General features: G+C 43.5%; 1 protein-coding gene and 1 long non-coding RNA gene across 2 annotated transcripts; one reads left to right on the top strand and one right to left on the bottom strand.

The window, feature by feature from the left end:
* Nucleotides 1-17: 17 nt before the first annotated feature.
* On the bottom strand, nt 18-1,321 carry LOC126994970 (fat-like cadherin-related tumor suppressor homolog). The gene is made up of 2 exons (XM_050854246.1): nt 562-1,321; nt 18-145 (listed from the first exon to the last, which is right to left on the bottom strand). The coding sequence occupies exons 1-2, from the start codon at nt 1,035-1,037 to the stop codon at nt 112-114; spliced, it is 510 nt and encodes a 169-aa protein (XP_050710203.1). The 5' UTR covers nt 1,038-1,321; the 3' UTR covers nt 18-111.
* Nucleotides 1,322-4,168: 2,847 nt separating this feature from the next.
* On the top strand, nt 4,169-7,007 carry LOC126994971 (uncharacterized). Its single transcript, XR_007749760.1, has 3 exons — nt 4,169-4,809; nt 5,894-5,955; nt 6,813-7,007. It is a non-coding gene; the product is annotated as an uncharacterized LOC126994971 (long non-coding RNA).
* The last annotated feature ends 10,104 nt before the right edge of the window (nt 7,008-17,111 follow it).

Raw genomic sequence — 17,111 nt, forward strand, 5'->3', positions numbered from 1 at the left:
CGTGGGCGTGGGCGGCCAGCACGGGGGCGCCGCGGCCGGCGGTCTGCAGGACGCTGCCGTGGTATGAAAATCGCTCCCACTCCGGCCACCAGTCGTTCTCGTCGAGGACCGTCACGCCCAGCCACGTGCTGCGGGACACCCCGGCCTGGGGGAGGGTTAGGGGGCGCGTCACCATGGCAGAACACCAGTGCTGAAACCCACTTTATGTGCTGCCTGTAGCGCTCTTTACCGAAGTCGCTGAAGTGACGGTTGATTGAAGATCAGGACAGCATGTGGTTAATATCTTATCTGAGGCTGTGTTTATAAGGAGTGGCAGAAATGCTTCAGATAAGATCGACATTAGTGGTGAAAAGAGAAGTCAAGTTTCCCTAGACTAGATATTCTAGATTCACAGACTATGAATTGCCTTTTTTTGGTAATGGCTTGACGTCTAGGCCTATACACATTTCTCTGGGCCAAACTACTCTGTCTGGATCTAGATCGCTGAGTACCTGTGATTTCTCCCCCTGAAAAGAATATCCTCCTTGTAATGAACATTTGTTGAGTGTTTTCCTCGCGTACCAGGCGGGGCAGGGAGTCACCAGGTTGTACCAGGAGGTGGTTTCGTAGTCCAGGGGCGTGGCCACGCTGACCACCCCCGAGGCGGGGCTGATGACGAAGGCGCTGTGTTCATTCCCGCCCGTCAGCGAGTAGTGGAGGGCCGACGGTGAGGACGCCGTGACGCGCGCCAGGGCCGTGCCCACCGCCACCCACTCCCTGACCTCCTCCACGTGCGGCTTATTGCCCTGCCAGGAGGGCGGCGAGCTCTGCGAGGCGGTCACCATGACCCGGACCGGCACCGAGGCGGCGCGGGCCTGCGCGGCGTGGTCCGTGGCCCGCACCAGCAGCAGGTACTCCGGGGGCTGGGCGTCGGCCAGGGTTCGGGTGAGGCTGATCACGCCGAGGGCAGTGTCAATGTTGAAGATTCCTCCAGCATTACCTGAGGGACAGGGAAAAGCAACGAATAACCCCGAGTGCAGGGAAACAAACAAACACATAGGACCAATTACGGTTAGCAGTATCTACCTCATCATGTCTTCACTCATTTGGTAATCTGTCGCTCACGAGGTGGGCAAAACTTTTGAGGACACTGAACAGCCAAGCTCCTGTTTCTGTCTTCAGAATCAGTACATCGCTCTTCCTCACCCGCCCACCCAAACCACCTGTCTACCTTGAGCAGCTCACCCAAACATGTCTCGGCAGCACTCATCCACACCTTCCACTATCACGCACTTACTGTTACCATAATACCTACTCCATCATCCTTGAACTGTTTCGCGCAGCTTCCTCGAATACAACCTTAAGTACATCATTCACACTTCGCCATTCTACATTCTCATTCGTACCTTCCAATATGAAGCACTCGTTCACCATTTAACTCATTATTCTCTCAACGTTTCCATGCAGGTTTCTCTAAAACAACTAAATTTTTCTCTCTTTCCTCGCATATCAACCATTCCATTTACACTCAAAACGGCACTCAATCATTCCTGTTCCCTGCTACATTCAACACGATGGGCCGCAGACGCTTCCCTGCTCATTAGAATTAGACTGATCTCCCTTCTGGATAGTGTTGATGAGGCGAAAGTGTCGTAGAAGATCAACCTTTGACGCATGCTGGTTAGGGTAAATGCCCCTATCAGCACTCTTTATGCGCGGGAAGTTAATTTCTAATACAAAAACTCAGCATTTAGTCGTTAATCGCACTTCACCGCAGAGTGGGCAGGGCATTTAGCCGGAGACGCTGCCCCGCCGGGTTTGGGCTCCCTCCCGCAGCGGAAGCAAAGTGTCCAGAAAATAGAGCTCAGTGCAGGGTGAAGTATATAAGTGTACGCAGTGAAGTAACCAAGAGTGCGTCGGGAAGTATCTAAGGTTGGTGTTAGAAGACACTTTCGCTTCTCACATCAACTATTTCTGAAGGTCAAAGAGGGGATCGATTGGGTTCTATTCAGGGTTGGCATTGAAAAAACCCACCCAAAAAAACCCACCCAAAAAAACCCAAAAAAACCCACTCAAAAAAACCCGGTCCAAGTGGGTTTTTTTGGGTTTTTTAAAAATACATTTAACATAAAAAAGAAATTATAAATAACATCAAACAGGGGTTTTCTTTTAATCTTGAGATTAAGTTCCTGGTCTCATTTGCACTAATTATTTGGCTGCAGTATTTACAGGCTGCTTTCTGTTTTTCATTTTCTAAAATGTCAACTTCATTCCACTCAGCTGCCTTTTTTCTCCCACTATCAGCAGGCATTTTTGCTAACTGCTGTGGTCCTCTGATTCCTCTTCTGTCTGTATAATGGAAACAACACTGAGCCTCTGAGGAGTGAGGAGTAGGCTACTGAGTCAGCAGTAGCCAAGCCTGACCTGTTCAGTTCCTGTCCAGTTACCACTTACCCGTTACCGGTACCAGTACAGTACAAGTTCAACTTGTATCAACCAAGTGTCTGGCCTTCAGATAACACTTCAAACCTTTTATTTCACTTTAGATTACTTTTTTAAATGCTTATTTAAACTGATTTACATATAAATATGAATAATAAAAAAAAACAATAAAACCCAAAATAACCCAATAAAACCCAAAATAACCCAAAAAAAAACAAAAAAACCCAGTGGGTTGTGTTATTTTAAAAAAAAAAGGGTTTTTTCCAACCCTGGTTCTATTGAGTGTTTTCTAAAGTTCACGGCACATATGAAGGGTCAAACTACCACCAGGGCCATTAAACTACCCCTGGAAATGTCCTAAACTCATACGAAAGCCTTGTCAAATATGTGTACTTGGGCGACGAAATGTTTTAAAATATAACCCGAAGTGTCAAGAAGTACCAAGGAGGACGTAAGCAGCGAAACAAAGCGGAACAGCTCAAAAGAAGAAGGTAACAGGCAAGGTGGCTCGTTACTGCGGTGCTCATTCCCGGCGAAGCTTCAGTCTGCCCAAACCTACTCGTACGCGCTGAACACACTCCCTTGGCATATTCTTCGCCGACATTGCAGACAGCCTATTACTGTAGTTTTATTCTTACTCTCACCCCCTACGAACTGAATCACATACGATTTAGATCAACGAGGGAAAAAAACACTCTTGTTATACCAGAGACTTGAACATCACTTACCCGACACATCCTTGAGTCATCCAGTGAGTACCAATAACTTCTGCAGAGGTTACGCCACTATTACATCTATCTTCAAGCTCACAAGGGGATCCATATAAACTATTGTCCTTCCTGAAGTGATTGCTGCGCCCATCTACCACACACAAAGCCATATTAACCCCAAAAAATCGAGATATGTACTACACGGGCACTCTCCCTCTCCACGGCCACAAGCAGACTCCTCTCAAGTTCTCAATAGGGGTGGGCAGGTACCGGTACCAGTACCGGTACTGACGGTACCAGCTATACGTTACGGTACCGGTACCAGACTGCTCGGTACCGGTATCGATACAGACCAGTCGCTCATGATGCCCCTCATTTCTTCCTCGCACGAGTGAGAGGCTGAGACGGGGTGCCTGAGTGGATATCTCGGTGATATGGATATTCTCTCTCTCTCTCTCTCTCTCTCTCTCTCTCTCTGAATGAAGTAAATATTATTCTTTTCGATAAAGAAATAAGCATATATAGTTATTATGGATGGAATCATAGTTTAATAACAATAACAGTATATATATATATATATATATATATATATATATATATATATATATATATATATATATATATATATATATATATATATATATATATATATATATATATATATTCAAACCTTTAAAAAAAAAATCGGATATGAAGAATTATCTAAGAGATAAGTTAATAACATACTGGAGGCGGGCGGGAGGATGGAAACAAGGCAGGACAAAATGGCGGGAAGACGGACATGCAGCGACTCGCACAGCCAGCCCCACAACTCCACAGCCAAGCATGGCGGGCGAGCGTGTCACTATAAGCGCCGGCATTGGGAATTCAACGAGAGGCAACACCTCATCCAGGCGACAACGTGACTCCTTGGCTGATGCTTCTTTTCTGAGATTAGTTCCGCGAGGCGTGCGTAGAAGCATTGGGCCCTGGGGCGGTATACACAAAAGTTCTTAGCATCGCTAAGTGCACTTAACGGCAAAGAATCGTTAAGTTTTCTACTTAAAATGGCGCTGGGCCGCTTAGCGGTGAAGCTGGAGCACTTAGCGGGCGGAAAATTTAAGGCGGGGAAGGGGCTCCCTTAGCACCGTTAAAAATGCATAAGTATTGCAACATGGTGGATTACAGCGGGAGGAAAGGCATCACCTCCTAATATATCTGCCTCGTCTAGACGAATTGGAGGCGTGTAATGATTTGAAACTCATCCTGAAATATCTGTGGACTGTGCTGACCGTGCTGAGATGAGTGGTTCGGCGAGGCGGACCTTGGAAACACCTACATGGCCATCACGACTGAAGTGGTGTTCGCTGACAGGTAAAATGCAGGTGCAACCTTCACAGGCTGACAGAGATTGAGTGATAACAGACACTGGAGACCCTCCAAGCGATGGCTGGTGACCGCCTGCCACCATCCACAGGCTGTCACACAAGGAGCCCTGGGAGTAACCTTGCTGGAAGCCCCGCGGGCCGCAGTGTGTGGCTGGCGTTATACAGCCCCCAGCCATCGCCTGGAGGGCATCCAGTGTCTGTTATCACTCACCTTAGGTAGTCTGTGAAGGTCCAGTCATCACTGGTGCACGTGTATCTTACCTGTGATCAACACCGGCAGCCACAGACTCCTGCCCAAGGAACGAACACAGGTGAGCCAATATTTTACCTCGCCAGACTTATCCTTTACAATATTCAACTCTTTAAACCTAACACACCTGTTAATCTTGTGACTGACTTCAACAAACGTTTCCCACCAAACTTACCAAACCCTAAACAATACCTATTTGGGTCACTAGTGTCTGTTATTTAATTTTTACTTGACTAACCTCCCAGCAACGATAAACCAAACCTAACCTGGGTAAATTTATCATTGACATATAGTTATTTCAACTTAATCTGTTATTTAAGATAGCCAGTTTTAACCAAATCAGCAATTATTTAGAAAAGTTGATATTTTTAACCTAACTTAAATGTCAGAAGTGTCCTAACAAAATTACCTTCCTTTGCTTATTTTCAGTAACCAAACCAAATCAATTTGACGTACCGGTAGCTCTTAAACCGAACTTGCTCTAGTACTCAAGCTTGCATCACTTATGACTTTTTTCCTTTAATCCTAAATCAACTTGTTTAGAAACCTTGCTCTGACATACCTAACTTAATATAAGTTCACCTCTCCTAACTCAGATAAATTTCCGATTTGTGTTACTGACTATTTTTTAAACAAACATTTTGATTTTGGACGTAAATTTTTTACCAAACTAACTATCATTCAGAATGTTGCCTTATTTTAACTTAACAAAAAATTATAAACGTCACCTAACCTCATTGATCCTACTTAACGAACGGTAGCTATCCTTCCTGTAAAATACCTCCCAGGAATCCCTGGGTGTTGCAAAATGATACTAATACCCATGCTAGCTAGCATTGTAGTATTGTTTAATTTGTTTTGGTCATGTCTTTTTTTTCACATTTAAAATTAATTAGTTCACAGTATATTATGGCTTTTGTTATTTGCAGCTTCCTTTCTTATGAAGATCTAAAAGTGAATTTTATGATTATTCTTAGTCTTACTCCCAAATAGCTATTAAAGTCAATCAACAATGCTAAAATCTTTTTGAACAAAAAAAATTGCAAATTGGTCCATGAGTCAAGAGTTTTGACTTCTGGACAAGTATAGATATGGATATAGGGCAGGTACCAAAGCATTTCTAATTGTAATGTATCTATTTGCAGTGATCGTGATGACATTGACAACAACGAGCAAGTCCTCCTAGACCTAGAGTGACCTCAAGCTGGTATTCGCCACATAACATTATTGTTTAATCATTTAGTTTTTGTCATCCAGCATCAAGCAATCATTCCCATGCAAGAATATAATGCACAATATAAGCAACTTCAATTGCTAGAAAATAAGACAATGTTGCCAGCCCATATAGTGTGCACTGTGCAGTAAATAACTCATGTAGATAATGCCTGTTATTCTATCACATACTTATGTCGATGCAATGTCTTTTAGTTCTTGCTTCGGCTATATTAATTACTAATCCATTCTTATTTCTCCGACGGCCATTTCCTGTGTCGATACGTCATTCAGTTCAGTACTTTTATTTTCTTAGCTTGTGTTTTGCAATTCTTTGCCAATTAAATCACTGGACACATCTTAATAAATATCACAGATTTAATTATCATATATCAGTCCCATAAGTTTATTTCAGATGCTCTTAAAACAACATCTGTCCATTCATAGTCCAACTTAACCTGGTAGCAGCAACAGGCCAAATTTGTGGCTTTACCGTGTACCAGCGATGGGCCACATTTTTGTCATGATATAAACCCCCAAAAATAGATGATGCATAAACTGATCACAAATGTGTTGATATATATTATGAAATGGTTTGCGTGAGTGATGATTTTTTCTCATTTTCTCGCTCGGAGGGGCCTTTAAGAAACATGATCCCTGCAGCTACCAGGTTAACCTCTTTTAGTATAGTACACTAATCAAGAAAAACATCCCAATTAATATATATATATATATATATATATATATATATATATATATATATATATATATATATATATATATATATATATATATATATATATATATATATATATATTATGTTGTTTATTTGAACTTGTACTCATATTTCAGGGCCAAACATGATGTGGAAGAAGAAATCAGTTGTCTCCATCAGTCGGGTTTGTGCCATGGCAGCTTTCTCCAGCTGTCCGGCAGAGGTCCAGTCCATGCCATGGAGAAATTCAGCCCCCAACAATGAGATGGCATGCCAGAGATGGATCCGCAGCTTCTCCTCCAATCAATCAATCCTTGCAATGCCCTTTCTCTTTTTCTGTACCACCATGCTTACACATAACTGATCCAAGGTACTTAAACTCGTTAACCTCCTCCATTTCTTCACCATTCAAAATTATTTGGCATTCTTTTTCACATTCAATGCCCACTCTATATGGGCATACAAACTCTACAACCTCCCTTCTACTCCGCTCACAAACCATCACTTTACTTTTGTTGACATTTACTTTCAACTTTCTCCTTTTACATACACTATCAAAAACACTGACCAAATTTTGTAAGTCACTTTCATTTTCTGCATTGAGCACTGTGTCATCAGCAAATAAGATTGAATTCATCACCCACTTCCCTCCCTCCCTCAGCATACATTTTTACTTCAATTTCCCCAACTTTGCCCTTCATTTCTCATAACACCATCCATATAAATATTGAACAACCATGATGACATATATATCTTTAAGACGTCCCACAATGCCAGCCAATCGACTCTGTCATAAACTTTCTTTAGAATAACTAGATCCATGAAGGCAGCATAGTATTTTTTCCTTTTGCTAATATTTTTTCTAATAAAACACCATACTGAAGGAAAATATCTGATCCACACATCCTCTTCCCTTCCTAAAGTCTCCTTGTTCTTCACTGATTTTCTCTTCTGTAAGTCTTTGCGCAGTCTCAATTAGGACTTTTCCATATACCATTCCAGGTAGCCTACACTCAGCAGACTTATACCCCTACAACTCCCACTTCCCCTCTCCTGTCCTTCCCCTTGTAAACTGGGACCATGATGGCTTTTGTCAAGTCTGCTGGGACCTCCCCCCCCCTTCCCAGGCCACTTCACATATCTTGACCATTCATATAGTAACTTCATCTCCACACTTCAACATTTCTGCTGTGATTCCTCTCAATTCATTCATCATCATCATCCCATCAATGCCTGCTCTTAGGAGCTCCCACCAGGGGATGGCCACGGCAGAAGTTTCCATCTTTCTCTATCCGGACACTCCCTCCTTGCCTGCTCAAAGTTTCTCAAGGATCTCTCATCCTTCTCCCTAACGTACTCCTGCACCCTATCTCTCCATTTCACTGGAGGTCGTCCTCTAACATTCCCTCCCTCAATCTCACATACACCCTTCTGGTCATCTTACTCTCCTCCATTTGCTCCATGTGGCCAAACCACTTTAAAGTCACTTATTCCCTTCACCCCCGTGACACATTCCAAAACGCTCATACACACTTTCATTACTTATTCCATCCATTCTACTCACACCACAAGCACTCCTCAAATAACTCATTTCCACTGCCTGCACTCTAGACCTCTGACTTTCATTCAAGGCCCATGTTTCACTTGCATATGTGAGGGTTGGTACTATTATTGTATTTTCAACTGATAACTGATCCAGGGTACTTAAACTCATTGACCTCCTCCATTTCTTCACCATTCAGAATTATTTTGCATTCTTTTTCACATTCAGTTCCCACTCTATATGGGCATACAAAATCTACAACTTCACTTCTCCCCTCACAAACCATCACTTTACTTTTGTTGACATTTACTTTCAGCTTTCTCCTTTTACAGACGCTATGAAAATCACTGACCAAGTTTTGTAAGTCACTTTCATTTTCTGCAATGAGCACCGTGTCATCAGTAAACAGGATTGAATTCAGCACCCACTGCCTTCCCTCAGCGTACATTTTTACTCCAACTTTGCCCTTTATTTCTCTCATGACACCATCCATATAAATATTGAACAACCATGGTGACATGACACGCCCCTGCCCTAATCCCACCTTTTATCTCAAAATGTTCACTTGTTTCTCCACCAATTTTGACACATGCAGATGCACCCTCATAGAAAGACTTTATTGCACTAAGCAGTTTTCCTCCCACACCATAAATCTTTAAAACATCCCACAATGCAATCCAATCGAATCTGTCATAAGCTTTTTCAAAGTCCATGAAGGCAGCGTATAGTTTCTTTCCTTTTGCTATTATTTTTTCTCCTACCATCCTGAAGGAAAATCTTTGATTGATTCCATCAGTTCCTGCTGCTTTTCCATTTTTTAATCTTTTAATGCCTGATTTACTTCTTCATATGTTATACTTCTTTCTTTATATACTCCTCCTCTACCTCCGCTCAAAACTGTTGCTGTAACAGCTGCTGGATGTCCATCAAAAAATTCATTAAGTTTTGAAATATTATCTCCATGTCTCTTTCACAGCTTCCCCGTCTTTCAACATCTTTCCATTCTCACCCATAACTTCATTAATTTTCCTTGGGGAGATATTATTGGGGTGATGCTTTTCTTTATTTTTTTACTTCTTTCCAATATGATTTCCTGTTCCCTTAGTTCACTTAGTCTTTTCCAAAGTCTTCACCAACTCTCTTCTTACTTTCTTTTATTGCTTGTTTTAATTTCATTTTGCATTCTCTATATTTCTTTTTCCTTTCCCTTTTTACTTGCTCAACCACATTTCTTTCTTAAGTTTTCTTAAAAAAGTTCCATTTCTCTTTACTATCCTCCTTATCTCTTCTGTCCACCATGAATTTCCTTTTCTTTTCCATCTCTCACCACTTTCATCCCTACCACTTTTTGTTGTAGTTAACACTACTTCTTTAAATGTTCTAAAAACTTTTCAGTATCTGTACTATCACACTTTCCCATTTTTCACTTAAGGCCTCTGCCATTTCATGTTATACTCATCTTTTATTTCTTTTTTTCCTGTAACTTTTCTATCTTCAGTATCTCCTTTTTACTTCACCTTTCTTTTCAAACACCCACTTTTGCAAGATGGTCAGAGCCATCGAACATCCCGCTTACTACCTTCGCGTCACAGATATCCTTTCTCAGTCTTCCATCTACTGCCACATAATCAATCAATCCTTTCTGCTCATAATCATTCCCCCTCCTCCATGTGTATATGTGGATATAGGCAAAAGTAATAAAGCCCCACACATCAGAAGTTGTATTGCTTTGCCTAGGTTATGCAGATGATGTAGTATTAGTGGAAGGATTTTGCCTGATCCTAAATGACTTTGGTATGGAATGGGAACTTATCTTTAAACATAATAATGGAAATTCACACCAGCAGTAGGACAGCGGGTGCTGGGAAACAATATCTTAGAGGTAATAGAAACACATGGTTATTTAGTATTTGAGATAAGCAAGGAGGCCATAGGAGAAAGCACAAAGAAAACTGAATGAAGCCAAGGTAAGGAAAATGACGGGTGTTAACATCAGTGGTAGAGAAGGGAAATTAGCCAGTATGAATATGGAAGTTGCTTTTGGATGGGGAAAGTAGTAACCCCACAGCTATCTTGTATGGGTCAGCAAAACTAAGACTTAAGATGTCGGGAGATTAGAAGTCATTCAAGACCAGTTGGCATGATAGTGTTCACATGCTCTCAGGGGAAATGGGGTGAAGCTTCTGAGAAAGGTTAACAAAGGGGAAGCTGAGTTTCAAAGAGAGGAAATGAGTGAACACCGGTGGGCCAAATTAATATAACACTGGAAATTGAAGACAATCCCCTTTGGAAAAAGGAAATATACAGAGAGGGAAAGCATATGATGACACTGGAGCAGAGTGAAACAATGTGAATGGGAGACCTGTCAAAGATAGTTGAGAAAAGTGGCCTCTGTGAATGGAGAAGTACCTATACCTATCTATAGTACAGCAGATAGGTGTAGAAGCTCGGGAAACATTAGAACATTTTATAATAGTACTAATGATTGTGTGCCTTGACCCACTGAGGCAAAGATATACCAGAGTAACCTGACTGAAAGTTGATATATATAAAAATAAATAAACAAGAAAGTCACTGAACACACGAGTCTGAAATTATGGTAGCCATCTCACGTGAGGCTAATGCATTATGTGCTGTATGTTGGTCTCTGAATACAGTACAGTGACAAACAGCTTGAATATTGAAGAAACTTCAAACTATTGAGGAGTGTGAATTAACGCATCTTAGCACATTGCATTTTGGCGGTAGAGGGGTCAGGTTAGGTTGGTCATAGGCTAGGTATAGTTAGGTTTGGGCAGGTCTGGTTAGATTTAGTTTGTTTTTGACTTGTCTACTTTTATTATTTGGTAATTCCGTGTGATACGCTTCGCGCTACGCCTTTGTTGTCACCGGCGGCTGAGGAGACGACGTCAGGGCAGTAATATACATATTTTACCAAAACACATAAAAGAATAGTGGAGGTACACCGGAAACATGAAAAGATGCACCTTTATAACGATCATAGGCAATAAAGACCACAAGAGGAAGAAGAAGAAGGCTCGTTTATGTCGATCATTTACTACATTGATGTGTCTATTGTTTCCAAACAAGCTTTTGTGTACGGATAGATAACGTGTTGAATTCATTATAGCTATTTCATCTTTGCATAATATGTCCTGTGGTAGCTATATACAATGCTTTTGCAAGTTGTCGTTTTGCTAGGCGATGCACTTCATACCGGTATTTTGCTCAAAAAATACTTAGCTTAGAGTCCGCTAAGGGGAATTCTAAGTAATACTTAAGGGCCTATGCTTAGCTAAAAGTTGTTAAGTGCAAGGCTTAGTATTATTCTTAGAATATTTGTGTATACGGCCCCTGGGACCCATCCCGCCGGATGTGGTGAAGACGAGAGGGGTGAAGCTGCCCTGATCAACATGTTGGATTCTTTCACCGTATGCCCTTGTCTTCTCCTGCTCGTTCCTGTGGTGGGCGGCTTGCAGGGGCAGCTCACGGTGACAGGCAGCCATCGGGTCGAATATGCGGATGTCCATGAACGCCCGCTGTCCGCGCACCCAGAATCCGCGGGCACTTACATCAACCCGTGCCTCCTGTGAGGTATTGGCTGTCCTGTACCGAAGGTGTTCGCCGTCCAGGGGAAGCAGTGCCGGCTCGGTAGTGACGTCTTGGCATACCTCCCCGAGCATGCTGGCTTGCAGATCCCTCACTTCATCGTGTCGAATACAGACGAAGCCTCCTTTTTTACATGTCATGGTGTGGGTGACATCATTTGGTGATCCACATGCACAGAGATCAGGCACTACTACAAGTACTACTACTACTACTACTACTACTACTACTACTACTACTACTACTACTGCTGCTGCTACTACTACTACAAGTACTACTACTACTACTACTACTACTACTACTACTACTACTACAAGTACTACTACTACTACTACTACTACTACTACTACTACTACTACTACTACTACTACTACTACCACCACCACCACCACCACCACCACCACTACTACTACCACTACTACTACTACTACTACTACTACCACTACTACTACTACCACTACTACTACTACTACTACTACTACTACTACTACTACTACTACCACTACTACTACTACTACTACTACTACTACTACTACTACTACTACCACTACTACTACCACTACTACTACTACTACTACTACTACTACTACTACTACTACTACTACTACTACTACTACTACTACTACAAGTACTACTACTACTACTACTACTACTACTACTGCTGCTGCTACTACTACTACAAGTACTACTACTACTACTACTGCTGCTTCTACTACTACTACAAGTACTACTACTACTACACAACATAAATGATACCTCCACCCATGTTTATTTTCCCGACACATAATCATGGAGGGCTCCATAGCTTGGAGGTCATTAGCCCCAACTCTGTTCGCTAATGACTGTGGCATCCAACCATATCACTAATACTACCTGACACTAAATCACCTATCATCTATTACGTCTAGATCCCCCTTTCCTTCCCTACTCAAGTCACTCCCGACCCACTCTAATGTCACTCTCCACCACTGTGGCTTCATAGTCCATATTGGAGATGGTGGTGGCTTTTGGGCCAGAGTGTCTGGTGCCCCTGAGACATAGGATGGCCGACCTGAGCAGGGAGAACGAGAGGCGACACCTCATCCAGGCGACAACGTGGCTCCTTGGCTGTTGCTTCTTTTCTGAGATTAGTTCCGCGAGGCGTGTGTAGAAGCATTGGGCCCTGGGACCCATCCCGCCGGATGTGGTGAAGACGAGGGGGGTGAAGCTGCCCTGATCAACATGTTGGATTCTTTCACCGTATGCCCTTGTCTTCTCCTGCTCGTTCCTGTGGTGGGCGGCTTGCAGGGGCAGCTCACGGTGACAGGCAGCCATCGGGTCGAATATGCGGATGTCCATGAACGCCCGCTGTCCGCGCACCCAGAATCCGCGGGCACTTACATCAACCCGTGCCTCCTGTGAGGTATTGGCTGTCCTGTACCGAAGGTGTTCGCCGTCCAGGGGAAGCAGTGCCGGCTCGGTAGTGACGTCTTGGCATACCTCCCTGAGCATGCTGGCTGTCAGATCCCTCACTTCATCGTGTCGAATACAGACGAAGCCTCCTTTTTTACATGTCATGGTGTGGGTGACATCATTTGGTGATCCACATGCACAGAGATCAGGCAGTCCCTCAATCGGCCAGCCATATCTCAGAGCAATGGCGTCGACAAATTCTTGTTTGTTGAGGCTGAAGCCCTTTGCTCTGATTGGTAATGACGTTAGCCAGTTAGAGGCGCCTGCCTCCTGTGCTGTGTGTATTTTTCTACCCATTTCTGTGGACAGGTGGTGTGTAAGACGGTCCAGCTCGTCTTTTTGGGCCTGTTGCCTTTCTTCTGAGATTTTCCTTTTAATATCTCTTATTTCTGTTTGGTCTATCTCGCCCTCTGCCTCCTGAGCAATGATCCTGTTGATGAGTGACCTGGTAAGGCTGATGGAGTTTTGGTTCTCCTTATCTGCCAGCTTCTCAGGGTTGGTGATCCCCATCCCACCCAGTCTTGGGGGAAGTGCTAGCATATCCCTCTCCTCCTCCCCCAAAGCATGATATTTCACCAGCGCCGGCAAGAATACATTCTTGACGGCATTTTCCAGTGGTCGGAGGAGTGGACTGATGCCGGGGATGGTGCGCATCAGGAACGTCCACCGATGTTGGATGCCGTGGGTGTACGCTGAATAGGCAGCGTGTGGCTCAGTCTTGGCAATGGCAGACAAAGCTTCTATTTCCTTCACCCATTCAGCTACTTTGTCTCCCACGTACTCCTTCTTATATACCTCTGTCCCGATCACTGCACCTAAGTGTCGTTGTCCGTCTTTTGTCACAATGACGCCACTTCCTCTAAAAGGTTCTGCGGCATGGTCATAATGTTCAGGTTTGACAATAAGGACAGACTTGGTGGCGTTAGGGATGTATCCTATCTCAGGGCCGGCGGTGTTCACAGTGTCCCACCACCCTTTTAAGTCTGAGATTTTACCAGCACCTGAGAGGTCATCCGCATAAGCCACCTATTTCACCCGTGTTTCTGCGAACGCGATTTCATTTTGGAGGACTGATAGGCCCAGGGCGTACATAGCCATGGCTATTGGGTCACCTTGTGTTGTTCCCTCAGATGATTTTAACACTCACCTTTCCACTGTGGCTATTTATGTATAAGTCAGTCGGGTATGTATAGGTATTTTCGACATACATAGCTAAGCTAGGGCACTTGGTTTTAATGTTATGTATCATAGTCTTTCTATTTATTGTGTTGAAGGCATTTTTGGCATCAACAAGAAGCACTGCTTCGCACTCCACGTGGTCGAATATCTCCCGCATGGCATGGACTGCTGCTTCTCCTCCTGCCTGCTGCCCCGCACAAACTTGGAGGTTCCCTGCTGCCATTCTCACATCTTCTTTGACGACAGCCATGATGCATTTGCCTACGATGCGCCGCAGGACTTCTCTGACTCCTATAGGCCTGCATCCCGGCCTCTTGTCCAGGGGAATGAGGCGGCATGCCGTCAGGGCGTCCACATAGTGGCAGCTGGAGGAGGCGAGTTTTCTTGCCAGTGCTGCAATGGTGTTGCGCAAGTCGCCAGCTGCATTGCCAAATTTGGCGCTGCTCAGCAAGCTTCGCCATCCCCGTGCATCAAGTCCTGAGGGCCCCGCGCTGCCACGAGTCTGGAGGGCCTTCTTCCACACCATCTCTCCTGTTATCCTTTCGTATATAACTGGATTCGGTGGTTGGTGACATCCTGCCAGTCTCAGTCCCTTCAGGTCACTCGGTGGAGGATGTTTTTCCTTGAGTTGACTGATCGTGTCCCTGGTGAGTGGAAGCACACCCCGTGTGGAATTTTCTGACAAGGCTCGTGTTGCAGACGCAACGTTGCCTTGTCGCATTTTGTCTGCAAACTTCCGGGCCCTGTCTTCTGTGGAGGTGTTGTTTTGTTGGGGTCCGGGAGCCTCTCCTGTATGGCTCTGGCTTCTCCAAGGAGGGCATCTAACTCGTTAGTTTGCCACAAGGCAACTCGTCTTCTTAATGCCTCGATATCTTCGGCTTGTTTGGTCTTTGGGTGTGCTTTTTGGAGGAAGAGATGGGGGAGAGTGAATACAATTTTCAGGGATAGGGGCGCCAGTGGTGTGTTCTGGATGTAGTTATTTAACAGGGTGACAATTTCTTTGATGATAAATGTCGTGGCTCCACATCTGGGTGGTTCAAAAAGATTTCTTGCAGACCACCCAACAACTTCAAGGTATGTGTCATCCACCCACCTCGTTGCTTCCCCCTCCGCTAGCCCCTTCCAAGCAAAGCTTCCCCCGACCTCCGCCACGCCCTGTCCAGTCGAAGAGGAAGAGTGATGAGGGGGTGGTGGTACTGGTGTTGGTAGTGGCAACATTGGAGGTGCCAATGGAAGGGGTGGTACCGGTTGAGGGGGATATAGAGGTGGCGGTTGTGCAGCAGCTCCTCCGACACCCCTCCCCTGCTCACCCCTTCCCGGCGGCCCTCATTGTCCCCGCGGTGTCGCGCTTCATCGTTATCCTCCCTGCTCTGATCCCTGCCCAGGGGATTTTGGCACCTGTCGCTCTTTTTACAGTTCGTACAGCGTCTTTTCTCCTTAACACATGCACAGTTTATACATCTGTGATCTTCTTTTGTACAAACGCAGCATCTTCTTTGGCTTGGAGGGTCAAGCATTTATAAAATTATAGATATTGATATTAATGACAACAGGAATATTGGTAGTACATGTAGTAATAATGACTGATTATTGATTATGATTGAAAGTAGTAGTGATATATACTGTAGAATGACACTACTATTAATATTCCTATTAATTTAGAGACATTGACAGTTATATAGATAGGTTTATAATCAATACTACAGGCTGACACATTGTTTTCAATTTATGAGAGAGAGAGAGAGAGAGAGAGAGAGAGAGAGAGAGAGAGAGAGAGAGAGAGAGTTGGGATGGAGATATTATCAGTGCGATGTGGAGAGATTTGTTAGTGTCAGCATGGCATCGAGGTTACAGAGGTTAGCGTAACCAAGGGGCGGTTGGTGCGGTGTGGGGAGCGAGGGGGCCGGGGGTATGGGCGTATAGTGTGAAGAGAGAGAGAGAGAGAGAGAGAGAGAGAGAGAGAGAGAGAGAGAGAGAGAGAGAGAGAGAGAGTAATAATTGTAATTGCATCAGAACAGAAGTAAACAAAGTGTTAAAATTATATTAATGACACTAACGTCGATAATAATGTAAGCAGTAGTTTTGAAAGTATGAACACAAGTAATATGAATAATAATAATGACAAGAATATTATACTGATACTAATTATAATAGCAATAACAACAATGGCAACGCTAATAATAGTAACAATGACAAAAAATACTACTACTACTACTACTACTACTACTACTACTACTACTACTACTACTACTACAACCATCCCTACTATTACTAAAAGAAGAAGAAGAAGAAGAAAAAGAACAACAACAACAACAACAATTGACTACTACTACAACTAGGCTACTACATCTATTTACTACTACTACTACTACTACTACAACATACTACTACTACCACTACTACTACTATTACTACTACTACTACTACTACTACTACTACTACTACTACTACTACTACTACTACAAGTAAAAACAACAACAGGAATAATAATAATAATAATAATAATAATAATAATAATAATAATAATAATAATAAAACTCTCCTTCCTTACCATTACAGGCCAATCACGCCCAAAGCACGTCATAACACATCGTTCTTTCTGACGTATTTTCATCACGGACTAAACAATTTATACGAAGTTAATCGCTCCGTAAAC

This window comes from Eriocheir sinensis, unplaced genomic scaffold (genome assembly GCF_024679095.1).
Source record: "Eriocheir sinensis breed Jianghai 21 unplaced genomic scaffold, ASM2467909v1 Scaffold941, whole genome shotgun sequence".
Lineage (NCBI taxonomy): Eukaryota > Metazoa > Arthropoda > Malacostraca > Decapoda > Varunidae > Eriocheir > Eriocheir sinensis.

Coding starts and splice junctions, on each gene's coding strand:
- LOC126994970 (XM_050854246.1), bottom strand. CDS start 1,037: ATGTGTTTGTTTGTTTCCCTGCACTCGGGGTTATTCGTTGCTTTTCCC. Junction 146..561: donor GTGACTCCCTGCCCCGCCTG/GTACGCGAGGAA, acceptor ACCCTCCCCCAG/GCCGGGGTGTCCCGCAGCAC.